The sequence below is a fragment of the Eumetopias jubatus genome, unplaced genomic scaffold, assembly GCF_037043125.1.
Source record: "Eumetopias jubatus isolate StellerSeaLion01/CBP00866 unplaced genomic scaffold, mEumJub1_p1.0 scaffold_10, whole genome shotgun sequence".
Taxonomy (NCBI): Eukaryota; Metazoa; Chordata; class Mammalia; order Carnivora; family Otariidae; genus Eumetopias; species Eumetopias jubatus.
In genome coordinates, this window is record NW_028274816.1 from 54,824,446 (window position 1) to 54,849,621 (window position 25,176).

The window sequence follows — 25,176 nt, forward strand, 5'->3', positions numbered from 1 at the left end:
CCGTGTGTCTCTGGGGAGCGTCATTCTTGGGCAGGCTCCCCGCTGCTGTTGGAGAACCTCCCCCAGCAGGTGCAGGTCTGTACCACCGGCTTAGCCATGCAGCTAAGCTGGCCGCCCCAGCGGAAGTCACAGGCCGGTGCTCTGCCCTGTGTCCACGTGGAGGCCATCATTGGCCAGTGGAGGTGGGATGCTGTGCCCAGCCTTGGAGTAAGTAATGTGAGGTCAGTACCTCCACCAGGCCCCAGGGCCTGAGCGTGGGTGACTTCACAGAGCTCTTGGCTCCCTCTGGGTCTGTCCCCTCAGAAGTCACACTCTCGAGCTCTCGTCATGCAATGTAGGTTAAGTGTTGGTCCCGTCTCCCAACTGGACTGGATCGGGCACACCACGGGCCCGAGTGTGTGGCTCCTTGACCAGTGAGAACTCTGAAGGTGCCCAGAGGGGTGACACCAGCATCCTAGGTCCGTGTCACACGGGTGGGAGGGGAAAGTGGTTAAGACCCTCCACCCCCCACCACTCTGTGGCCTTGCACAGGCTCCGGTTCTGTATGTCCCACGGGTACCCCATCTCTGCTCCTCAGCTCCCCAGTCCTCATCAAAGGGCTCATCGGGTGGGCAGTCACTTGTTCAGGGGAGGCCGCGCTGCCCGCCCCAGCTGGCTGGAGTGCCAGGGAGCCCTCATTCATTCATTCCACCAGGGCAGAGCCACCCCTTGAGTGGAGCAACCTGCTGAGGTCAACGGGACACCGCCCTCGGAAATGCCAGCTCCGTGCCTGCGCAGGGGCAGGTAGGGCGTGGGGATGAGGACCTGGATCCCCTGAGGCCTAGACGCTCTCCGTTGCCTGAGTCAACCTGCACATCCGTCCTCCCCTGCCTCAGGGGCCTCACCCACCGCCCCCGCAACCCCTCCTGCCACCAGAGATGCCAGCAGTGAGGCTGCCAGCTGAGGCTGCCCGGCTCCCTGGGGGTGACGGGACTTGGCAGGGTAGGGCAGGCCTGGTTTGCAGTCCCTGCTGAGCCAGGGAGCCCAGGACGCGAAGACCAGCGGGGGCTTTCACATCTCCATTTATTGCACTTGAACCCGGGGTTCTTCCCTGGTCACTGGCTCAGTAGCCTGCCACTGCCAGCAGCTCTCTGGCTCACAGTTTCACCTGGGTGGGGGGCGGGGGGGGGCCACCACAGTCCTCACTGCAGACCCGGACGGGCGGCCTTGGGCCCAGTCGCACCCCTCACTCCCTCGTCCGGGCAGACGGAGCAACGGTTCCCTCCCGCTGCTCCCGGAGTACTCTTTCAAGACCCACCTGGGCTGTAAGGGTTCTCAGGCCACGAGTCGTGGCTTGCCCCCGTGCGCCCCGTCCCGGGGCTGGTGGGCTTTGCCCGCATGCGCCGGGGCGTGCCCGGCGCCCTGACCGGGCGGGAAGGCCCCGGCTGCATGGTTGGCTCCGTCGGCAGCGTGGGGGGCGTCGTGGGCTGGGGACTTGGGCGGGCTGGGCGGCTTGAGCGCGCTGACCGCCCGGATGAGGCCCATGCGGCGGCGGATGGAGTGGTCCAGGTTGACGGTGCAGCGCAGCAGGGTCTGCGCCTGGGCCACGGTGAAAGGGAAGTCGGCGCCCAGGAAGCGCTCGAAAAGCTCAGGGTCGCCGTCCAAGTCCAGCACGTTCTGCAACGCCTTGGTCATGGAGTGCAGCTCGCGGCTGTTGTCGCAGAACACGTCCCAGAGGCGCGCGCGGGCCTCGGGCGCGCCCCCCGCCTGCTGCCGGTCCTCCAGGCACTGCAGCACCCAGCTGAGGCGGCACGGCCACTGGTTGGCCAGCACGACCCAAGCGACGGCCTGGCGCGGCGTGGGGCCCGCGAAGTCCCCGTCCTGCTGCTGCAGCAGGCGCACGGTGATGGGCACGGTGTTGACGATGCGCCGCATGGACACCACGTTGTCGGGCACGTACTCGTAGAGGCAGTCGCGCTCGTCGTGCAGGCAGAAGAGTGCCTCCTGGATGCGGCGCGCCGCCTCGGCGTCTATGCGGCTCTGCGCGCCCTCGGCGCCCGCCTGCGTCTCCACGGCCAGCAGCTGCGCGCCCTCGCCGCCGCCCCCGCTGCAGCCGCCCGGCCGCGGCTTGCGCGTCATCTCGCGGTAGAGCAGGTCGTCGCGGCTCTGCACGGCGTCGTGCAGGAACTGCAGCTTGGTGCGGCGGCCCATGATGGGCACGGAGAAGGGCAGCGTGACGGTGCGGTTGAGGAAGAGGTAGCCGTTGTCGGCCGTGCCCTTCATGGAGCCGGCGCTCTCGAGGCACGCGGCCAGGATGCTGGGGTCCACCACCAGGATGAAGATGAAGGGTGCGTGGCTGTCGGACAGCAGCGTGTTGATGGCGTTGAGCACGCCCACCACGCGCTCCGGGTAGCACGTGTCCAGCCCGGTGACCTCGAGCACGACGCGCAGCCGCCGCCGCTGGTAGATTTCCAGGAAGCACAGGAAGTCGGTGAGCAGCTCCACCTCCTTCTTCACCTCGCACATGAAGCCCAGCTGGCTGCCGAACTTCTCGCGTGACACCAGCCGCTCGATCTTCTTGCGCTGGCTCACGAACAGGTGCTTGCCCACCGAGTACACGGCCATGAGCAGCCCCGAGCCCGACAGCGTGGTGGCCGCGCCGCCGAGCCCGCGCAGCAGGCTGCCGCTGGCCGCGCCGTGGCCCTGCGCGCGGGCGCCCACCGACAGGTAGAGCAGGCCCACGCCGAGGCCGAGCGCCGCCAGCAGCGCCAGCAGCGCCAGGCACACGCGGCGCCGGCAGTGCCACTCGCGCTCGCACAAGCCCGGCGTCGCGGCCGGCTTGTTGCCCAGCACCGAGTACACGCTGAAGGGCAGCGCGCCGTAGTGGTGGCGGATGCCCTCGCACAGCGTGGTCACCAGGCCGGCCCACAGCTTGTCCGTGCCCGCGTAGTGCCAGGCGCTGAAGCGGATGAAGAGGAACTGGACGTTCTTGCGGTGCAGGTGCAGCTCGGTGATGACAGGCTGCAGGAACACCAGGTACCACAGCAGCTGCGGGAAGCCCCAGCCGCGCACGGGCCGCGGCTGACACTGCACGCGCCGCAGCTCCTCGGCCTCGCGCTGCGCCGCCTCCTGCTGCATCAGAGCTGCGGGGAGGGAAGGGGTGGGGAGGGTGCACCGGGCCGTGAGCGGCGGGCCGGGGGCCCGGAGGCCCGGAGCGGCGCACGGAGGGGCAGGAGTATGAGGGCCAGGCCCGAGGCCAGCGGTGGGCAGAAGCAGCAGAGCTCCCAGGGGAGAGAGGACGGGAAGGGACGAGGAAGGAAAGAATGTGTGCCAGGTGCTGAGGAAGCGAAATGCTGGGCAGCGCAGTACAGCCTCTGTCTGATTTTCCTGGCTTGATGCTCCTCCTCCAGGAAGCCCTCCCTGATCTCCAGGTTGGGTCAGGTGCCTCCCGGGCTTCCGCACCCCAACCCTACCCACTGTTGGGTCATCGCTCTCTGGGGCCAGGTCCGTCTCCCTCTCTGGCCTGTGAGGGCACGAAGGGCAGGGCTCTGGTCGTCTTGGTCATCCTGTGTCCCCTGGGCACCAAGGAAGGGCTGGGGGAATGTCTGAAGGATGGATCATGAGAGGTTGGGGGCAGGGTCCATCTGCTATTGAGGTCAGTGAATGAATGAGTGGGAATGTGCCAGAGTCACCTAGCACAGAGGAGGAGCTCCCGAGTGCTGTTTCGTTTTTCCTTATGATCGCATGTTTTCTCTTCCCGGGACCCTGTTTATCACTCTGTGACGACACAGGGGGGCAGATGCAGTCTTGTTTAGTAGGTGCTCACCACGGCTGGGCTCACAGAGGTGAGCCGCCTCCAGCCCCTCTGGCCACAGTCGGGGCTGGGGTCTGAGCAGGGCTAAAACCAGGTCCAAGCTGCCGTGGATCCTGGCCGCGTTTCAGCCCACGGGATCGGTTAACCTCTATCCGTTAGGGCTCTTGTGGGCGCCAGGCCCTGGGTCCGTGCTGAGAAGAGATGGGTCTGGGGGGCACAGGAGGGACTCTGCAGGAGCCAGTGAGGAACCTGAGCTTTCTCCCTAGAGTGCTGGGGAGCCACGGAAGGCTTTTTGAAGAGGGGAAGGACAGGGCTAGATCTGTATCTTTTCTTTCTTTTTTTTTTTTTTTTAAGATGTATTTATTTGAGAGAGAAATCAGGGGGAGGAGCAGAGGGAGAGAGAGAATCCCAAGCAGACTCCCTGCTGAGCAGGGAGCCCAGTGCAGGGCTCCATCCCATGACCCCACAATCATGACCTGAGCTGAAATCGAGAGCCAGACGCTTAACCACCGGAGCCACCCAGGCGCCCCACCAGAGCTGTATCTTAAGAAGATTCCTTGGAGTGGCTCTGGCAGGGGCGGGGATGAGACTGTTAGCCAAGAGGCCAGAGAGGGAGTGAGCAGGGACCCAGGGACAGAGGCTGTGGGCGTCAGGAGGGACCTGGTTAATACTGACTGACAGGCATCCGGACCGGGGCCCAGCGGGGTCAGGAGCGAGTGGGGCTTGGGGGAGCCTGAGGCTGGGCAGGGACCAGGGGACCGGGGACCAGGGGCTCTGTCCCCTTCCCCCCTCCCCAGCACACACGGGGCCTCACCAGTGATCTTGTCCAGCATCATGTGCAGGCGGCAGCCAAAGGGGGCATAGAAACCCACGGTCACAGGGACAGGCACGTGGCAGAGGGTCTTGGCCAGGCAGCTACAGTAGACATCATCTTCTGTCAGGATATCTGGGGGCCAGGGTTGGGGAAGGGGGGTGAAACTGAGTCAGTAAGGCTGGCCAAGCACCACCCTCCTCCCATCTGCCCTCCAGAGAGCCCGCCCTCAGCTCCTCCCTTCCTCGGCATCCCTCTGCCCAACTCCCTGAAGTGACTCAGGTCAAACCTGCAGATGGAGGTTTCTGGCACAGTAGGCACACAACCCCCTTCTCCAGGGTCTGATGTGCGCCTCTGAGCATCCCAGGAGGAGCCGACCCCAGATCCACCAGGTCAAGGCTAGGAGGCTAGACTCCCCACCGAGCCCCTGCACAGAGGCCCAGAGGATTTGGGCTGACCAGGCCCTAGGTCACCAGGCTCTGCCACCAGCCCGTGGTTCCCCCGGAAAAGCGCCGTGGGCCTGTCTTGGGACTCGGGGCCCTCAGATAGCTTAAGACACCTCTTGGCACGCTCTAGAAGTTTCTCGTGTCAGTTCCTGCCTGCTCTTCTAGCCTGGGTCCAGTGCGGAAGGGCTCCGACAATCCCAGGCTCCTCTCAGCTTCCTGTCCATCCCTCGCCCTGATCTCTCTCCTCCAGGACCCCATGCCCACAGCCTCTCATCCTGCCCCGAGCCCAGGCAGACCGGCCTCTTGGGCCTGGCCGTGCCACCTTTTCTGCATGACCATTGAGAGCCTCAGTCCCTCCCTCCGAAGAGGGGTTACAGAGACACCAGGCAGCACGGATGCCAAAGGGTCAGGCCCGGGGCGAGCCCTCAGTCAATGCCATGGTCTGGAATGACCGTTTAGGGAGCAGATTCAAGTTCAAATCCTGGCACCATGCACCAGCATCACGGTGTCCACTCGGCTGAGGGCGTCCTGGCCCTCCCCCCACCCCGGGCCCCCACCAAATGCTACTTCTTGGACTGGAGTTGGGGCACCAGAAAGGGAGGGTTTAGCTGTGGGCAGCCCTGGGCCAGCCTCCCCGTGCGTGGTGGGGATAATATACCCACCTTCCCCAGGGGCCTGGCGGGGGGGGGGGGGGCGCTGCAGGATCCCTCCCTCCTGGAGGGTCAGCCCCAGTAGGAGGACCCAGTAAGGTCAGCCGAGGGGGTGGCCTAGGCGGCTTTGACCCCGCTCTGCCTGGTGGCCAGGTGACCTCACCTCGCTGGGCCTCTGGTAGGACATGGGCGGCAGGGCCCCAGAGCCTGCAGGGATGAGGGACTGCCTGACCTGGAGCCCGAGTCCCTGCTCAGCGGTTGCTCCGCTTTCAAGGCAGACCCGGAAACCCGCTGCCGTGTGTCCCCACACCCCTGCCATTAGCACCTCTCACCCCGACTTCCGCTCCCCGCACTCCCACGCCAGCTGCCGTCCCTTGTGGCTCCCGCCTGCCCCAGGGCCCAAGCCCCAGCCCTCAGTACAGCCACAAGGGTCCCCGGGGTATGGCCCTCGTCACAGCCCCGGGAGCAGGCCCACCCTGCTGCCACTTACTGAGCTCAGATGTTGCCCTAACGGAGGCTCGCCTGATTGATGACCCTATTTGCAAATCCCAATGCTCCCTTACCCCCTCTGCCTGCCTTGTTTTCCCCCAACATGGTTATCACTGGGTGACACACTGAAGCTCGCCTTATCTGGCTTCCTGTACCCACCTCCCCCCCCCCCCATTGCCGAGAGCCCTTTGGGGGCAGCAGTCTCTGCCCTGCTCCCTGCAGCCTGCACCCCCTCCCCGAACAGAGCTGGGCACCCACCGTGCGTATCCAGTACCTAGTCACAGGATGGACGGATGAACAAAGCAGAATGAGTGAATGAGTGAAGGGATTCCCTCCCCTTGCCGCACTGTTCTCTCCAGCCCCCAGGCCACTCCCCTACCGCTGCCCCTCTCCCCCACACCAGAGCTGGCCAGCAAGCTGGTGCCTGTCACCCTCTTGCCCCAGGTTCTCTCTGGCCCCTGGGCTGGGGGTGCGGGGCTGGGAGGGCCGGGAAGAGAGAAAGCAGAGCCAGGCTGTCCGCAGAGGGAGAGAGCCAGGGCCCAGCCACCCCCCCCCCCGACGTCTGCCCCCCACCCCGCCCTCCACTAGCCGGGGATGAGGCACAAGGGACAGGCCTGGCCTGGCAGCTGTGGACAAGTGAAGCGAAAGGTGAAGCAGAGGCGGCTGCCTGGGAGGGGAGGGGCCCAGGGTCAGGGCCGAGCACCCTCCCATACACGGAGCAGAGTGAACGAGGAGGGCAAGCCGAGGGGCCAGGGGCCCGGGGGGAAGAGGCAGCGGGGACAGAGCCCGCAGGAAGGCTGGGTGAGCACCGGAGCTGTAGGTGAAGGGGCCGCAGGCTGCTGGGGAAAACAGGGGGCGGGCGACCCGGGGCGTGCTGGGCTCCAGGAGGGCGCTGGCCGTGGCAGGTGCGGCGGTGGGTGACATGCTGAGCTCGGGGGGCCGCTGGGGGGCGCTGGCCAGCTGCCTAGGGGCAGCAGCGGTTGCAGGCGGCCCCTTCCGGGCCGCTGGAACGGAGCAGAGCCGCTGCCGCAGGGGGCTGGGAGGCGGGGGCTGGGGCTGCCGCCGCTGCTGCAAGATGGGGGGCTGGGGGCCCCGGCAGCAGCCGCTGACACCCCCCCGGTGGCTTTGGTAGGCCAGCTGCCAGCACACCTGTGGGGGCAGCCGACAGGGCCCGAGGGCTCGAAGGGCCGCTGGGTCATGGCACCACTGGTGACGGCATCCTGGAAGGAAGGAAGTGGGGGTGACTGGGCCTGAGTCCCTGACCCCTGGGAGGGCACTGGCAGGAACCAGGTCGAGTCTTCAAGTGGAGGCCCCGGAGAAATCAGAGAAAATGCAGAGGGGATGTGGGGGGGGCAGCCTCTGTGCTCGCCTGTTGCGGGGCAGAGGAGAGGTGCAGAGACCTGGGCTTAGCCAGGCGAGGGGCTGCAGTGGGGACAATGCCTTGGAGTCCCTGGGGACGGGGGGGGTGTCCCTGGGGTTGGGGGGGCAGAAAGGAACCCATCAGGAACTGGCCTGGTTGGTCCAGAGGAGGCTGGAGTGATGGGAGGTGACCATGGAGAGGGGACAGGGTGGGGACTGAGAAGGGCGTGGGCCTCATACCCAGAATCGGGCAAGGCTGGGGGGAAGGGGGCTGCCCTGGGAGGCACAGGCCTCAAGAGGCTGAATTGGCCTGATGGGCGGTAACTGTCCCCACCCCCACCCCCCAGCAGGAGCACCTGTGGTCACCACCCCCCTGGAAGCTGTCCCCCCACTCACACTGTCCCCCCCAGTGGTGGGGGCAGCTTGTTCTCTCTCCACACTGCTCCCCCCAGGTTGGGGTGAAATCCTCACAGGCCTGGCGATTTGGGGTGGGGGAATTCTACCTGGGAAGGGGTAGGCTGGGTGGACCCCCCTGCTGACATCCCCATCCTGGGCTCCCACTCTCGGTCTCCCCGGGGCCTGTGTCTCCCACACCATGACCCCTTTACGTGGAAGCCTCTGTGAGGAGTGCCGGGAGCCCCTCTCCCCTGGGGCCTGATGTTCCCCTTATGCTCAACAACCATCCACTCAGCAGCCCCCTGACCCACAGACCACGCTCCCTGCCAGGACCCCCCAAACTGAACCCCTACCTTTTTGCTGCGCCAACTCTGGGTCCAAGAAGTAGCGCTCGGCGGGGGTCCGAAGGGGCAGGGCGCCCTTGGTGAAGCGGGCGGTGTAGTGTTTGTGCATGGCGGCGGGGGGCCTGCTCCGGGGGAGGGTAAGGGTGGGTTCAGTGCCCGGCTCCCTTGGGTGCCAGCCAGAAGAGCCCACCCCCGGGATGTGACCGGGGACAGGTGGGAGACCCCGTCCCTGATGCTGGGGTCCCGCGTTACCAGCTGGGGTGGCAGTGCCCTTCAGAGTAAAAGTGAGTGGTCAGGACCGGGGAAGGACAGCTAGACAAGGGAGAACGAAGAATGGTTACTGGGGCGCTAAGGGCTAATGTGGGGTGCGTGAGATTTCCAAAGTTGGTGACTGGGTGTTTGGGAGCCCCTGGGAGTTTCCAAGAGGCTAGAACGATGGGGGTGCTGAGCAGACGTGGGCTGGGGAAACACAGGAGCCCGGGGGGTGGCTGAGTAAACTTCGGGGACCACTAGGTATTGGGGGTGCGCACTGTGGGAGGCGCAGGGTGGCGCCATGGGAAGGGACGCGTAACCAGCGCAGGGAGAGCTGGGAGCCCCGAGCCACCGCAGCCAAGTGACTGAAACTTCAGGGCTGGTACATCTAGGGTCTGAACGAGGGCGGGAGCAGGGAGAGGAATTCTGGGGGCGCACATTCAATCAGGGTGGTCCAACTGGGGAAGAGGTTCAGCAAACTCAGGGCGAGACAGGGTGCACAGGCGTAAAATGCGAAGAGCCGAAAGCAGCAGTGAGGGAAGGATGCTGGGTGTGGGGCGGGGGGAGGCAGGCAAAGCCGAGGATCAGAGGAAAGGGGATGAGTTGGGGCTCAGAGACGGTTGGGGGCCCGGCGCCTGGCCCCTGCCCGCCCGCCCCTCGCCAGGGGTCCTCTGTACCTACCTGATGGCAGCCCTTCGGCCCCAGCTCCCTGCCCTGCCGAGCTGCTGTGTGGGCCCCACTGGAGAGAGGCCCCGAGCCCGGGGCCAGCCGCCCGACCGGTTTGCCTGCCCTGTCCCCGCCCCTTCCCCCAGAGCACCCGCCCTGCCCGCTTGTCCCACTCTGGAGGACTGGGGGCTGCCCCCGGGCGTGGTACCCCGCGTAAGGGAGGGAGGTGGCAAGCCACCGAGCTGCCTGGGGCTCCACCTACCGGGGGCTCCTCGGGGGGGGGGTCCATGGGACTGGGGGGTGGGAAGCTGGCGCAGGGATTAACAGTCCAGAGCTGAGAGAGGACAACAATCCCAGGTTCGGATGCCAGTTCCTCCAGGGCCCAGCTGTGTGACCTCAGGCAAGTGACCTCGCCTCTCTGAGCCTCGGCTTCCTCATTGCTGAGTGGACCAGGGACAACCACCATCCCGCAGTTGTCAGGAGGAGTCCGCTGAGCACAGAGCCAGGCACTCAGGAATGACCGCAGCTAACGTGTGCCGGGCACGGACTGACCCATTTACCAGGCTGCTCTAGATGCTTCTCATAGAAGGACGGTAACATGCAGGTGAAGGCTTACCAGGAACCGCACACGGTTTATGCACTTTTCCCACAGTTAGCCCCTCTTCCTCACCACAGCCCGTCAGGGCAGCTGTGACACCCACGTTACAGATGAAGAAACTGAGGCCCAGAGAGCTGAAGTTCCTTGCCCCAGGTCACGTGGAAGCAGAGCGGGGCTTCTGGAAGCAGGGGTTTGCAGGGGCTGCAGGCTTGCTGAGGCTCTGCCTCCTGACTGCTTGGATGCTTTGCACATTGTTCTCTGAGAGGTTCGAGAGCAGGGGCAGGGCTGAGCAAGAGGGGCTTTCAGTTGTGCGGGGCGGGGGGAGGCTCTGCTCTCCAACCCCCGTGTCGCTTCAGCTTCTGGCACGATGGGACAAACAGTCACTGCCCGGGGTAGATGGGTGACCTGGTGGGGACGCGGGAGGCTACCACCCAACAGTGCCTGGGACAGAGGGGTTCAGGACAAGAGAAAAGGGACCCCACCTGGTCCAGCAGGACGCCCCTCTAGGGGTTCTGCCTGGGTGACCAGACCCTGCCCCCTGTAGCCAGAGCCAAGCATCCTTCCGTCAGCTGGGGGCCGGTCCTGTCTCTCCTCCCCAGGTCTTCAAGCTGCTTTTCCTGGGGAGGCTTCCTCCCTGTCCTCCATTAGTTGGGGACTCTGCCCACTGCCCCCAGCCCTGGCAGCAGTCCAGACAACTGGGGGGCAGGACTAGTATGTTTGAGTGGGGGGTGAGTGTGTGGGGGAACCTCCAGGATGCGCTCAGGAGCTTCTTGAGGGCAGGATGGGGCTAACCCTCTGCGCCCCTGCCCACTTGCACACAGTTTAGCTGAATAACCAGTTCATTCGGGGAGATGTCTGCTAGGCTCTGTCCTGGGCAAAGGGATCCAGAGGGACCCAAGAAGTGCACTGGAATATAAGAAAACACCACAGGGCAGGAAGAAGCTGTCTAGGGGTCCTCCCGGGGCTGTGGGCACAGAGGGGGGCGGTGGCCAGCAGAAGGCGAGCGGCTGCTGGATGCCCCAGAGGGGGCAGGAGTCTGGGGAGTGGGCCGGGGCGGCCCAGGCGGGGACTGGTGTGTGCAAAGGCCAGAATGTGGAGCGCCGCTTTCTGGGCTGGGGGTGGGCAGGCCAAGGTAGGGGCCAGACGGGCTGCCTTCACAGGACTCTGTAGAGGTGGAGACCTGTCTTCTCCCCTTCAGGTCCCACCCCAGCCTCAGTTCACAGCTCTGATGCAGGGGTCCCTACCCTCGATGCGGGGGTCCCTACCCTCGGCAGGCGGCAGAGCCTGGGCAGAGCCTAGGTGTGTGGTCCCCTCAGGTGCTATGAATGTAAAGTGGGGGGAGGTGGTGCCGGCGGGGGGGAGGCAGGAGGCCAGGGAGGCCACACGGCCCAGGGGCAGGTCAGCTGGGCTGTTGTTCTGGGTGGGACTTCCATCTGCCGGCTCCCTCAGGTGTGTTTGTGGGGTTTGCGGGGGGGTGTGTGGAAATGAGGGAGTCTGGCCCGTTTCCCCCTCTCTGTCCATCCTCGGTCCTGGCAGCCCCAGGCCTGCCCCTGCGCATGCTCGGGGTGGCCCCAGTCCTACTCCCTAGGGAGAGGGCCATTCGGTGCGCCCCACCAGGGGAAGGGCGGCCCCAGACTTGTCGAGGCCAGCAGGGCTGCCGGTGCCCGGGGCCACCATCCCCCACCAGGCGTGCAGGCAGGAGGCGGTGAAGCACTAGGGCTCGGGGGCCACGGGGCTGGGGATGCAAGGGGCCTGCAGGGGGAGGAAATGAGCGGTGGGGAGGCACGCAGAGGGCTCTACTCCCCCCACCCCTGCAGGACCTGTGACAGAGCACCCCCCCCCCCACCTTCCACTTTTAAATCTGGCTGCACATATAGAACCTTTATTGGGCATCCGCCATGCGGAGGCAGGAGTCTGACGCAGGGATCCTTTCACACTGGCCCCAACTTGGGCCACCTTGTTCCTAGGACACCCCGACCTCCCTGTGACACCCACTTGGGGAGCACACATGATGCCCTAGGGCGGTTGGACCCCTGCACCCCCGCTCTTGTCCATCACCCACAGAGCCTGGGGTCCCCGACACGAGCCCTCCGGCCACCCCCAAAAGCGGTGCTCCGAGGTCCCTGGGCCTGCGGTGGCCGTGAGGCTCAGCGGGGGGTGAGGGCCTGGGGCTCCTCAGGTTTTCTGAATCACCACCTGGAACTTACCTGGAAGAGAAGGGCAGGCTTTAGCTCGAAGGGCTGGGATCTGAGGGGCGAGGCAGAAAGCACCCGCAACAGCTCAGAGATGCTCAGAGATGTGCCTCCCTGCCCTGCACCAGCAGACTGGGTGGCCTCGGGCTGGTCCGAGGGGGTGCTGCTCCCCGCCCACCTGGCCCACATCCCAGCGCCGTGTGGGTGACTAGGAGCACGAAGGTCAAGCATGCAGGCTGCTAAGGAGGAGCTGGCACGGGCTTCTTCGGCATGTGTTGCTCAGGGCTTGGCCACTTGGCCTCAGGTCCCCCCGCCATAAGAAGGCCTGGGGGACCAGCAGAGGGACAAACACCTGGGGGGGGTGGACAGCAGAGGGCAGGCTGGCCCCAGGGAGGCATGAAACTTCAGCTCGTCTGATGGAGGGCCCTGGGGGTCAGGAGGACACCCCGTCAGGCAGGCTGCAACAACCCACAGGCCCTGGCTGCCCTTTGGGGACCTCCATCGAGCATCAAGCAGGCTGACTTCTATCATGTCCACCCGGAATAACATTCACAACCAGTAGACCAGCGCATGGTCTGTCAGCAGTTCTCTGCTCCGGGCTGGCACAACCTAGGGAAGCAGGCTGGGGGTTGGGGGGCATCACAGGGCCAGGGGCGTGGATGGGCTGCCCCAGCCATGTGGTCTGGGCACGTGACTTAAGCTCTCGGGGCCTCAAATTCCCCATCTGTCAGTGGGGCTCAGCAGCCCGGCGCCACCTCCTGGAGCTGTGGGAGCAGGGACAGAACTCTGGAGCCCCACCACACCTGAGGGATGGGGAGGGATGGGAAGGGATGGGGAGGGCCCCCTCCCCCACGACTCACAGGTGGGCAGGGATGCCACGGAGGCGGTGACCAGGCTCTTGATGCCCAGGATGCAGAGGGTGCCTCGCAGGAGGCCGCAGGTGAAGGCCAGGAACTGGGGACCGGGAGCGGGGGTACACATCACCCAGGGAAGCAGGGAGGCCCACACCCAGGCCCGGGGCTCCACACACAGTGGGGGCAACTCCTCCCCTGCGTCCTGGGCCATGGGCCAGCCCCTCAGGTTGAGGGTAGGCCACCTTGGGGTGGGGCTGAGGAAATAGGGGGAGGTCAAGTCCAAGCACCTTCCCTACCTTGGGTGCTTCCTCCAGATACTGCAGGCCCGAGGCCATCCGGATGAGAAGAGGGAAGCTATCGTCCTGCAGGACGTAGGTCCCCTAGGGACAGAGAAGAGCCCAGTAGGGGCTGGGGGGGGGCACCTGTGCATTTGTAGTGGGGGACGGAAGGCCAAGACCCAGCGCCCCCTGCCCCATTGGGCTGCGGTCTAGAAGGACCCGGGCCTCAGAACCCCTGTCTTCATGGGCCCCATCCTTCAGAGCTCCAGAAGGGCCCAGGGGCTTCCCAAGCTGGGCCGGGGATCCACCCATGGGGTGTACTGGTCCTAACCCCCCTAAGTGGCCTGGCTCCCGGAGTAAACAGTCGCACAGGCCCTTCCTCCCGGGGCTGTGGTGAGAAGCTGCAGGCCGGGCCGGGCACAGCGTGGGCACCTAGTGGGGACTCGGCTGTCAAGCCAAGGAGGGATGCTGCCGACCATGGGACAGCCTACTGCTCACCCTGGGGCCCCATCTTGGGAAGCTTGTGGACATTCTGGAAATAGCTGTGACCACCCCCCGCCACGCCCTGCCCATTGCGGCCTCCTGGCTCCCCTCAGAGGATTGGGCGGAGGCCCAGAGAGGGGCCATGTTGCCGGTCGGGAAACCTGGCTCTTGCCCACGAGCTTAGGGCCACCCCCCACTCCCCCCCAACCCAGCCCAGCGGGGGCCGGGCCGCTGCGCCCTCCCTCCCAAGGGGCTCTCCTCCTGCCTCCTCTTGGCTGCGGTGTCCGCCTGGAGTCGGGAAGCTGGGCCCCAGGCGCGCGCAACACACCTGGTGATTGGTGCGGAGGCTGTCCATCTGCTTTTGGAACACGGCCACCCACAGGTCTTTGCACAGGAACTTGAGGATGTCCAACTCCTCTCTGAAGGCCAGTGTCTCCTGGGGCAGCCTGGGGGGCAGTGGCAGCCGCTTAGGCCCGGCCAATGCTGTGGGGCCGGGAGGGGCCGGGATGGGGAGCCCAGGGTAAGGAAGAGGGAGGAAGCCGGGCTGGGCTCCTCTCTAGAGCAACACAACCCCTGCAGGGACTTGACCTCAGTTCCTGCCTGCCTCCAGCCAGCCAGGGCAGGGGAAGGGCAGCAAGCACCGGCTCTCACCTCTCGCCCAGGGCCTGGCCCACACGGAAGCCCATGCCCTCCAGGACAGACAGGCTCATCTTCTGTCCCTAAAAGGTCAGGGAAGAGAGGCTCAGGGGCCCACAGCCACCTCCACCTGGGACAGTAGCCGCAGAGGGTACTCTAAGACCAATGTGCCCGTCCCTGCCTGCTCGGGGCTGAGGAGAGCCAGGAGGGAGCGCCTTCCAGGGCAGCTTCAGGCCTTCGGATGCCTTCAGGTGCCATCGCTCTTGAGACCAGCGCCCCCTTGCCTCGGGGAAAATGGGGCTGTTCCCCAGGCTCGGCCTCAGCCTGCCTGTCAACTCCTTCCTGAGACCACCCGTACACTTGTCGCAAGCGTTTCCAGCCCTGTGTGGGTAGGCAGCATGCTCATCACCCCAGTCGGGGGCTCCAGGTGACTGGCCGAAGGGCTCGTGTGGCAGTGGGCACGCGGCCATGGGGCCCACCCTCCTGGCCAGGCCGGCAGGAAGCTGTAACAATCAGCTGTGATCGTCATGCCTTAAAACATCAGCCAGGAACCCCGGGAGGGCCCCACGGGGGCTCGGGCCAGGAGATGCCCGCTCAGGGGCTCGGGGAAGGCAGGCCAGGGTCCCACGGTGGAGGGGGGCAGAGGCACGGGGAGGGGGACAGCAGGCTGCACGTGGTGTCCGGGCACAGGCCCGCGGTGCTGATGGCAAGGCCCGAGGAGTCGGCCTGTATGTAATTCCTCGGGGGGGGGCCTGAAGAGAATGGAGCGAGGCAGGCATCAACCTACCAGGACAGCGTATGGAGTGAGGCACCCTGCTCCTCCAGGAGAGGGGCCCCCCGGCTCACTCACGGCCCCATCCCCACGCCCGGAGGCCTCCCTTCCCCCATGCCGTGGCCTGGATCAGGTGCTGGATCCCGTGGGGCGGGGCCCTGGGCTGACCCTTAGCAGCCAGCACTGGCCTCGGCACACGGGGGCCACACGGCCGCCAATCGAAGTGAGCAGTGGGGATCTGAGCATGCACCGTGCGCCGGGCGCTTTGTACGAACCTCCTGTTTAATTTTAACAACCCTGTAAGGCAGGTTGTATTTCACACCTGGAACCCGGGGCCTGGAGGAGCGAGGGGACGGGGGGCCGGCTTGCAAACCTGGGCAGGGCTGGCTGCGAAGCCTTGATGGCTGGGGGAGTGGGGGGGCGGCAGTGGTCAGGGTGACACCCCCGGCTGTCCCGGCCTTCAGTGGGGTGGCCAGGGCTGTGGCCCATCTTCGGGCCGGGGGGGAGGTTCTGGGAGTAGGGAGGCCTGAGAAGAGGTCGCCCGTGTCCTCGAGCAAGGTGGCCCTCTTCTCTGCCAGGCCGCCCTGGCTCCTCGGCCCCTGCCCACCGTTCCGTGCTCCTCCTGCGGCGAACCGGACCTGGTGATGACACAGCTTCCTGCTGGCTGGCGCTGGCCAGCCCTCTGGTCCCTCTGTCAGCACGCGCCTCTGGTGTCCTCAGGCACAGCTGATGACTAAGGCATGCAGAGATGAGCTCAGGTGGGAGAGACAGTGAGGGGGACATGGGCCCCGAGCCCCGGCCTCCTCCCAGGGAAAGAGAGGACGGTGTTAGCCGTGCCACCTCCCTCCCTGTGTCCTTATGAGGATTAAACACAGGCCAAGTGCTCCCAGCCAGGCTCAGCAAGTGTTACTGTCCCTATCACTCACCGCCTCTGCATCTGTCAGCCTGGGTGGCCAGCCCCCGGTGGAAGGAGAGCCCCATGAAGGAGGGGCTCCGATCTGTGGGCCGACTTAGCTCAGCACCTAGAAGGCCGCCTGCCACGCCCTCGGCTAGCCTTCTCTGACAGGTGATAGGGTGACCGCGCTCCCCTGTCCCCTCCCTTCCAGAGGTGAGCGCCTTGAAAGAGGCAGGGCCAGCCTCCATGCTGACCGAGCACATCTGTGGCCCTGAGGCCTGCCCGGCGCGTGGGGACTCTCTCTCTTTCATTCCATAGACATTTCCTGGTGGCCTCTAGGGGCTGGCCACTGTGCCCGGGGTGGGGGGGGGGCGGGGGCAGGGGGTGACAGGTGCCCAGGTGACGGACAACCCATATGCGAGGGGAGCCGGGTAGCTCCCCCCAGAGCAGGGGTCCCCGGAGTGCTTCTCAGAGGAGGAGGCTGAGAAGGGGAGGGAACTCGCAGCAGAGGCTGTACGCCACGGCAAGGAGGGAGGAAGGGGATTGGGGGGTGCAGCTCTGGCCACGAGGGTCGGGGACAGCGGTGAGCGCTGGGGCGGGGCGCCCGTAGACCAGGCCGAGGAGGGCGCCATGGGAGAGGGTGCGCCAGTCCCTGCCCCGACCGTACAGGAACTAATGGAGCCGTTAGTGGCTTCAGCCGAGGCAGGACATCGGGGACATGGCCGGGAGAAAAGCCACGCTCTGAGCGCTCCCCTGGGGCCACGTATGAAGGGAGAGGAGCGAAGCAGGGAAGGGAGTGGGGAGGCACCCCAAGCCCGGGTCATAGCCAGGACAGCGGCCCTGAGGGTGGACAGCCCGGGAGTCAGCAGGGTCCTCAGCCAGGCCAGGGAGCCCCCCTCGAGGTGGGTGGGGGGGAACGTTCTGGAAAGGTCTCCCTTCAGTGAACTTCAGACTGCCTGGGTTCAAGGCCTGGCTCCGCTGCTTACTGACCTTGGGCAAGCTATCTCATAACCCCAGGCCTCAGTTTCCCCGTGTGTGAAATGGGCCTGACGGCTGGCCCTACCTCACAGCGGTGGTGTGACCCGCACTGGGCAACAGCTCCTCCCCAGCTGGTGGCACCGCCGGACTCAGCCCGCGCTGGAGGCCAGTGACGTATGTGCGGAATTGGAAAGATCGGGGCGGTGGGGTACGGGAACAACAGACAAGGGAGGGGAGAGAGGCAGTGCAAGGGAGGGGCCGAGGATGAGCAGGTGACAGAGGAAGAGGGTGGAGGAGGAAGGGAGGAGAAGCCTCCCGGCTCTATCACCGCCTGCCTCCCCTGGTCCCTACAAAAGCTCTTCATGGATTAGAAGTTTATCATTCTTACGAAAGCCTGGGCAGGACTCTCATCCTCCCGGCCCAGCCCAGAGCCAGAGCCAGAGCAGTTCTGGGCTCCTGGCACCTGCCCCCCACCTCAAATGAGTCTGCACAACAGCCCACTGAGAGGAAACAAGATCATGCAGGAACAGAGGGGAGCCCCTTCGAGAAAGCCCTCCTAGCATCCCCCCAACAGCACGGGAGCTGGGAGGAAGGGGCAGCCAGAGGGGCAGCCCTGGGAAACGGGAAGTATGGTAGCGAAAATAACAAAGGGAGCTGCCGGACAAACGCATCTGTAAGGGGGATGAAGCCTCCTAGGCTGTCAAGGAAAACCCTTGAGGTAGAAAAAAACTGGCCAAGAAGTTGTAAGTCGCGCGGAAGGGACCCAGACAGTCCAATGTTCATCCAAGAGCCAAGAAGATGCAATGGAACCACGTGGAAGAAGCACTGCAGACAGAGTAAGAGAAGAGGGTGCTCCACTGCAGGAAGGTTCGAGTGTTTGGACGGAAAAGCGCCACCGAGCCCCAAGGAGGAGATGGGGAAACAAGCGATCCGATCGGAGCCTCCCCACCAGCCCGTGCATCCTGAGCCCTGCACTCGCAGAGAACATCCTGGACTGAAGGCGGGGAGCGGGCAGGGGCCCCGTGCCAGGCTCCTTCCCATCTCTTCTGCTGCCCTGGCCCTCAGTGATCTGTGCAGGCCCTGCTGGGGGACCGGGGGGACAAGCTGCCCGGGCTCCTGCCTCAAGAGGAGCATGGGGAGAGGGGATGTCCTCGCTCCCCCAGGTGCATGGGTAAGAATGAGCACGCCTCCCACCCTGTGGCCCTGAACTCACCTCTCGCATCCACCCAGGTGGTCCCAGACACCCCCAGGCCCCACCTTCTCCCCCCAAACACTCCCAAAGCCCCGCCCCCCCCCGCAGGCCTAATTCCTCCCACCTCAAGGCTGAGGGTCTGCTAATTTGGGACTCGGGACTCAATCCCAGGACCCTGGGATCATGGATCATGACCTGAGCTGAAAGCAGATGCTCAACCGACTGAGCCCCCCAGGCGCCCCAAACAGCAGTTCTCCTGATATGGCCCTGAAAATGGGGCTTCCAGGTGGCAGGCACATGGGAGACCCACTGCAGACCTCACCCCTGGCTGCACCCGGGAAGCACTGGCGAGCTCCGGGGTAGGACCCCAGCACGGGAATCCCAGTGGCAGCTGGGTCCCGGGCACGTTCGTGTGCTTTGAAAGCCCCTGGTGAGCAGAGCTGAGTAACCCAGCATTTCCCACACTTGCTTGACCACAGAAACCCATTAAAATCCTCCCAGAGAGTGCCAGGGAAGGGGCACTGAGAAATGCGGGCCAGGGCTTACAGCGCGCAGGCTCTGGAGGTGGGAGGCCTAGTTATATTCCTGACTCCGGCACTTGAGAGCAAGCGCTCCTGTCCATCAAAGCCTTGGTTTCTCAGGCTCCAAAGCCTACAAATCGGGGAGGATTGTGCTGACCTCTGGGTCAGTAGGAGGATCAAATGAAATCGGGAGGGTGAAGCCCATGAGCGCGTGCAGGAAACATTCATTTGGGGCAGGTGCTCTTATTATTACAAATCCCGGTCCCCACCCCCCGCCTTCCACAGCAGGGGAGCTGCGTCCACTTCAACAAACCCACGCTGAGGACCTACTGTGTGCAGAGGACCTACTATGTGGTGATCAGCGCAGACCTGGTCCTAGCCCACACGGCGCACAGTCTGGAGATGGGGGGGCGGTGACTGTGAATCAAAGGCTCACAGGGACCTATAATTCAGATACATACTTGGGTGTGATAGGGCTCTCAAGGACAAATGGGAGGGGGCTGCAAGAACATCACAATGACACCCGCCTTGGATTGGCGCCCAGGGAAGGCTTCCTGGGGGAAGGGGCATTTGAGCCAAAGTCCGAAGGATTAATCGATGTGAACGCAATGAAGATACAAGTGAAATGAGCTGAGAGATGAGGGAGGAGGCTGGTACAGGGGCAGAGAGGGGCCTGGACTACAGGGCAGGGGTGGAGAGAAGTGGCAGGGCCCGGTTGGGGGCTGCTGGTGAGGGAGAAAGGACTGATGTCGGGGATACGGGAGTTTCAAGCCAGGCTGGATGGGGTACCGAGACACTGCAAACCGCCCCCCCAACACAGGCCAATGAGCACTCTCCATCCCACGCTTTATCATTCTCGTTCTCATGGCATTTCCTTAACATTCTAGACTTTATTCATTTATCTTAGTGCCCCCCTCCCCCACTCCAGGAGGGCCAGGAGTTTTGTAGGGCTCACTGAGGAATTCCCAGAGCCTACCACAGGGCCTGACACTTAGTGGGGTTGAGATGAGAAGCAACACCCTCCTTGGGGCTCCTAAACCATAAAACCTAAGCCAGTAAAAACATCTTGCATACTGATGATGACAATGACCATGCTAATATGAAAAAAAGGTTAATCACAGCACTCACTTCTCAAGCACCTTACTCTCTCCCCAACCCTTTCTTTTTAGTAACAGATTTTATAACAGGAGCTCCCATGTTCTGGGGGCGGATTAGGTGCTTGACATCACCCTAAGTGCTTTAAAGTTTGAGTCATTTATTCCTCAGAAGAACCAACTTCCAAAATGCCAAGCAAGCCCCTACCTCAGGGCTTTGCACCTATTGTTCCTTAACTTCTTCTGGAATGCGCTCCATCCACCACTACCCCCACCCCACCCCCACCCTGCCTTAACTTCCTACAGTCTGTGCCTTGGGAAGGCTTTCCTCCACCATCAATCACTCCATCCCTAGTTTTTTCATGACTATGGAATTTTTTTAAAAGATTTTATTTATCTGAGAGAGCGAGAGAACACAAGCAGGGGGAGCGGCAGGGGTGGGGGATGCAGGCTCCCCGCTGAGCAGGGAGCCCGAAGCGGGAATTGATTCCAGGACCCTGGGATCACGACCTGAGCCAAAGGCAGACGCGTAATGGATTGAGCCACCCAGGCGCTCCTCTATGGAAGTTTTCTTTATGGAACTTCTCACTAGGCAGTGGCGTATTTTTGTTTGCCTCCCCTATAAGTTTCGCAAGGACAGGGAAACAGTGCTTGGAATACAATAGGTGCCTAATTGTTCGTTGGATGAGTACATGTCCCTCTCTGAGACTGAGGTGCTGTTATAATGCCCATTTTACTAAAGAGGAAACTGAGGCACACGGGATAGAGTCACTGGCTCTCACACCTAGTTAGTGGCGCAGGCGGAATTCAAGCCAAGGGTAAGTCCTTGGTACACGTCCAATAGTAGTAATTATGATAATTACTACCTGCTGACTCTGTGCTAGGCCTTGAGCTAAGCTTTAGCCGGAGCTGCCTCCCTCACTTTTAGGAGTAACCCGCGAGGCCGGCCCTGCTGCGATCCCCACTTTACAGAGGGAGTCAGCGCCCCGCGAGGCAGGGGCGGCGTCGGAGTTCGACCCGGGCCGTTGACACGCCCTCCGCACTACCCAGGGCCTCGATCGGCCCTTCCCGCCGCGGCCCGCGCCTCCTACCCCCCAGGGTCCGGCGCTCACCCCAGGGCCAGGGTCGGAGGGGTGCGTCCACAGCTCCGCCACCATCTCCGTGTGCAGAAACTCGAACAGCGCCGCGTCCGCCATGCGCCGGCCTCCCGCCCAACGGCCGTCCAGCGCTTCGCGCTCTCATTGGCCCGGCTGTGCAAGCCCCGCCTCCTGCACCAGGCGCGAGGCCGCCCACCCCCGCCTCCATTGGTGTTTCAGGCTGGCCCCGCCTACCGAGCTCACATGGTGCGCGCGTGAACCCGGGAGACTTGGAGGGGGGCCTCTTTTCATTGGCCACACGTGACAGCATCTCCGCCCTTCCCCCCCTCGTCTCCAGTCTGTTTCCGGGTTGCGGAGCATTTTCATTGGTCGAATCACTGGTTACACGCGACAAACCTCGTATTTTAAAAACTGCCATTTGTCCACTCGCCAAGCAGCACAATCCGGAAGCGCCAGCCCAGCCGCCTTCCTATTGGTCGTACCTATACTCACGTGACTATCCCCCCTACACACAGCTGGTTTTGAGCGCTTGCTTTCTGGGTAGGTAGTCGAGCGGCCCACGTGTCCGGCCGCCGTGCCCGCCCAACGTGCTCCCGTATTGGTTGGGGCTGTCACCCTCTTCCCACGGTGAAGACGGCGCGCTTCGGCTGCGTAGCGGATCCTGCAGGGTCGAGGCTTCGGTAACCAGGTAGGGTGTTCGGTGATAGCGCTGCCCCGCGCCCCCACTCGTGTACCCTCCCCAGAGTCCAGCTGGGCTTGTCACCCTTTCTGAGACCCTGGTCTGGAGCCCGTGTGTTTCCGGATCTGACAAAGCCTCCGAGGACGGTGTGGCGGGTGTGGCCTCTGCTAGGAGGCAAAATCGCAGAGCTCGGGTGCGCAGAGCTCGGGCCCCAGAGCCTTCATCCCATCCGGTTCTGCGTTCCCCCGTCAGTGCACAAAGAGGGTGGGGTCCAGTGACTTCCTTTATCTCTGGCAGCAGGGATGATGAGCCCGTTTACAGAAGAGGAAACTGGGGCCCAGGCAGGGGACGCAGATGGCCCCAAATCGCTCAGCTAGTCATTGAAGGGGTTGGGAATCCAGAACCTGCGCCTTTGAACCACCGCCAGGCGCCTCTCATACCGTCCCTTCGCCCCTCTTCTCCCTAGTTCGGCGCCATGGCGTCCCAGGGTCGTCGGCGGAGGCCGCTGCGGAGGCCCGAGACAGTGGTGCCGGGGGAGGCGGCCGAGACGGACTCGGAGCTCTCTGCGTCCTCGTCGGAGGAGGAGCTGTACCTGGGCCCCTCGGGCCCGACGCGCGGCCGCCCCACGGGGCTGCGGGTGGCCGGGGAGGCCGCGGAAACCGACTCGGACTCGGAGCCGGAGCCGACCGCCGCGCCGGGGGACCTGCCTCCGCTGGTGGTGCAGCGGGACACGGCCGGGGAGGCCTGGGGCGCGGAGGAGACCCCGGCGCCGGCCCCCGCGCGCTCGCTGCTGCAGCTCCGGCTGGCCGAGAGCCAGGCGCGGCTGGACCACGACGTGGCGGCCGCGGTCAGCGGCGTGTACCGCCGCGCGGGCCGCGACGTGGCCGCCCTGGCCAGTAGGCTTGCGGCCGCCCAGGCGGCAGGGTTGGCGGCGGCCCACAGCGTGCGCCTGGCGCGGGGGGACCTCTGCGCGCTGGCCGAGCGCCTGGACATCGTGGCCGGCTGCCGCCTGCTGCCCGACATCCGCGGCGTGCCGGGGACGGAACCTGAGCAAGACCCGGGACCGCGTGCCTAGCGGGAACCCAGAACCCTGGCCTGGCTCTGCGCCCGGGGGGTAGTCCTCGAGGCCTCTGGCACCTGGTCCTGTTATCCTGTGTAGCTCCCCGCGCATCTTGCTCTCACCCTCAGGGCGAGCCTTGCCCGCCGGATAACGCTGCGTGGTGGGGGGTGGGGGGTGGGGATGATAATATTGTGCAGCCTGGCCCTGCCTCTAGCGTCTGGTTCCTCGCTCTGGCCCTGCCCCTGCTTCCCGGTTCCCAGCCTGTCCCTGAGGCTTGGCTCCAGCCCCTAGTAACTAGTAGCTCCTTGATCTTTCTCCATCCTGGGGTCTCACGTTGCTTCTCCTCTCCTTGTGCTCTGCCTTTCTTGACTTTGGTTTCTGCTCATGGGGGCTGCTCTTGCTTCTTCCCATAGGAGCCCCAGAATCTGGCGCGGATTCCATAGCATCTTCCTTCACTACCTTGTCTCTGCCTAGCCTCCCTTCTGGAATTTTGTGCCCCTAGGCTGGGCCCTTTTTCTGCTCCTCAGGTTTGGCCCTGGTTCCATCTCCTAGTTCTTGTGCTATCTGCTAGCTTCCAGTCCTTGGGCTTAGCTCCAACCCCTGGGCCCAGTGTCGTTTTCTGAGTCCAGCTACCTTTAGGATTAGTTTTGCTTCTTTTGCCTTTCCCATTATGCTTATGCTAGCTACTTGATCTTTAGCTTCATAGACGCCACCCACCCCCATGGTTTCCTTCATCAGGCAGAAGATGAGGCCCCCTCCTGACCCAAGGGAGTCCTCCCAATTTTCCAGGCCCAAGATTGTGTCTGCTCCAGACCCTCCAGACCAAGTTGTTATGTTCTCCCCACCCTCCAAGCCAAGGTGGCATTTTGTGTCCAAGCTCTAGATACAATGTGGGTCTCCTTCTGATTCTCCAGGCTGACAGTGGCACTCTTCAGGCACTTAGGGTCTAATACAGTCTTGCCCGGGTACTTTGGGTACATTATGACTCCGATTTGCAGATAAAGACCACCACACACATGGTGTCTGTTCCCTAGGTTGGCCCCTGGAGGCTATAGGGATTTGGATTTCTGGCTCGGCTCAGGGTCTGGGGTTAGCAGACTCTCTGCCCTCTCTTCTGCCACCAGCCCTGGCCCCCAAGTCCCATTCACATTTATTTATCCACCTCCCTCACTTTGTAATCCCAACCTGAAGCTGAGATCTGAGCCCCCCACCCCAGGATGGAGAAGTGAGGAAGAGTGCTCTGTGCCTGTCTCATTAAAACTCAAAATAACACTGCTATGGGGAATTTGTCTTGTCTCCCCACCTAAGCAGGGGGTGGGTTTGTTGATGATTTCTCTGAGAACGGGGCTCCCGAGAGATCTTTCATGCCCGGCCTATTGAAGGGGAAACTGTAGCTGGGAAATTGGGACCCCTAGGTTTTTTTTGCCCAGGTTCTTCATTTACTCCCATTTTGTTAGTTCAGCACACCGTTACCAAGCACCTGTTCTGCACCTGTCCTGTGCTGGGCATTGGGGGTACAGCAGCCAGCCCAGGCCCTCACAGAGCTTACAGCCCACTGCAGGAGACAGACACTAATAAAATATTCTCCTAAATAAATGGACAGTTTTCATAATTGCAATTTTATACTTTAGCTGTGATTTTTCTGGCACTATGTTGAGTGCCGGGAAGACATACGGGAATTCTGTGAGGGCGGAACCAAGATCTCTCTGACCTTGTCTGGGCAGATGGGGGGAGGTCACATGGCTTCACCGAGGAAGCAGTGCGTGAGTTTGAGCTGAGCCCTGACGCTGGAAACAGGTGAAACTGGATTAAGTGGAGAAGAGTTTCGGGGGTGGGGGGCAACAGCATATGCAAAGGCCCTGAGTTAGAAGGGAGCATAACTATTTAACAGAAGAAGGCACAGTCTTCCATTGGAGAGAGCAGTAGGGCGGGGCGGGGGGGAGCTGGGGAGAAGGTGGGGTGAGTGGTGTAACCAGCAGAGGCCAGATGAAGCTGGGCTTTTAAACCAGGTGAGGATTTGGCCTCTATCAAACAACCAGTAAGCAGAGAATGGTGCCACTGAATGTGTATTTCACAAAGGAGACTCTGGGACTGGTGCTTCTGTAGGGTGGCTGCCTCTGGAAAAATACCCAGAAATGCTGGTTTAAAAATAAATGAACTGGGGCACCTGGGTGGCTCAGTCGGTTAAGCGCCTGCCTTCAGCTCAGGCCATGATTCCAGGGTGCTGGGATCAAGCTCCACATCAGGCTCCCTGCTCAGTGGGGAGCCTGCTTCTCCCTCTCCCTCTGCCCCTGCCCCTCCCTCTCCCTCTGCCCCTGCCCCTCTACTCGTGCTCATTCGCTCTCAAATAAATAAAATCTTTAAAAATAAACAACCTTTAAATGTACAGTGGAGCTCAGAAGAGAGCATGGGAAATCTCCCCGGCCCAAATTGCAGAGGTAGCTTCAAACTGGGGGCCCTGATAATATTTGCCCAGAGACAGAGGACTTTGGAATTTAACGGCTGCCAGGCCTTGGGCCAGGCTGTTTGGAGAGAAGCAGAGGCCCCTGCATAAAACTCTTGGTCCCTCAGAGTGAAGCTACGCCTCCAATGAGAGCATGCGGTGGGAAAAGGCTGATTGACACCATGGAGGCACACCCAG

General features: G+C 63.3%; 3 protein-coding genes across 3 annotated transcripts; 1 reads left to right on the forward strand and 2 right to left on the reverse strand.

The window, feature by feature from the left end:
- Positions 1 to 1,045: 1,045 nt before the first annotated feature.
- NKPD1 (NTPase KAP family P-loop domain containing 1) lies at positions 1,046 to 9,040 on the reverse strand. Its single transcript, XM_028088088.2, has 4 exons — positions 8,298 to 9,040; positions 6,999 to 7,409; positions 4,608 to 4,739; positions 1,046 to 3,122 (listed from the first exon to the last, which is right to left on the reverse strand). Exons 1-4 carry the CDS (start codon positions 8,395 to 8,397, stop codon positions 1,315 to 1,317), a joined length of 2,451 nt encoding a protein of 816 aa, XP_027943889.2. The 5' UTR covers positions 8,398 to 9,040; the 3' UTR covers positions 1,046 to 1,314.
- A 2,630-nt stretch (positions 9,041 to 11,670) lies between these two features.
- TRAPPC6A (trafficking protein particle complex subunit 6A) lies at positions 11,671 to 20,916 on the reverse strand. Its single transcript, XM_028088090.2, has 6 exons — positions 20,812 to 20,916; positions 14,263 to 14,330; positions 13,940 to 14,057; positions 13,147 to 13,230; positions 12,857 to 12,950; positions 11,671 to 12,011 (listed from the first exon to the last, which is right to left on the reverse strand). Exons 1-6 carry the CDS (start codon positions 20,893 to 20,895, stop codon positions 11,980 to 11,982), a joined length of 480 nt encoding a protein of 159 aa, XP_027943891.1. The 5' UTR covers positions 20,896 to 20,916; the 3' UTR covers positions 11,671 to 11,979.
- Positions 20,917 to 21,312: 396 nt separating this feature from the next.
- BLOC1S3 (biogenesis of lysosomal organelles complex 1 subunit 3) lies at positions 21,313 to 24,153 on the forward strand. The gene is made up of 2 exons (XM_028088166.2): positions 21,313 to 21,484; positions 21,942 to 24,153. The coding sequence occupies exon 2, from the start codon at positions 21,951 to 21,953 to the stop codon at positions 22,548 to 22,550; it is 600 nt and encodes a 199-aa protein (XP_027943967.1). The 5' UTR covers positions 21,313 to 21,484; positions 21,942 to 21,950; the 3' UTR covers positions 22,551 to 24,153.
- Positions 24,154 to 25,176: the final 1,023 nt, after the last annotated feature.

Bases quoted from the DNA above. Each gene is read 5' to 3' on its own strand.
- TRAPPC6A (XM_028088090.2), bottom strand. From the start codon at position 20,895: ATGGCGGACGCGGCGCTGTTCGAGTTTCTGCACACGGAGATGGTGGCG. The intron at 14,058-14,262 runs GTGAGAGCCGGT...ACTGCCCCCCAG, and splicing joins GGCCAGGCCCTGGGCGAGAG to GCTGCCCCAGGAGACACTGG. The intron at 13,231-13,939 runs GTGTGTTGCGCG...CTCTGTCCCTAG, and splicing joins GCCTCCGCACCAATCACCAG to GGGACCTACGTCCTGCAGGA.
- NKPD1 (XM_028088088.2), bottom strand. From the start codon at position 8,397: ATGCACAAACACTACACCGCCCGCTTCACCAAGGGCGCCCTGCCCCTT. The intron at 4,740-6,998 runs GTGCTCACCCAG...CCTGGCCCCCAG, and splicing joins CCCCTTCACCTACAGCTCCG to ATATCCTGACAGAAGATGAT. The intron at 3,123-4,607 runs GTGAGGCCCCGT...CCCTCCCCGCAG, and splicing joins GATGCTGGACAAGATCACTG to CTCTGATGCAGCAGGAGGCG.
- BLOC1S3 (XM_028088166.2), top strand. From the start codon at position 21,951: ATGGCGTCCCAGGGTCGTCGGCGGAGGCCGCTGCGGAGGCCCGAGACA.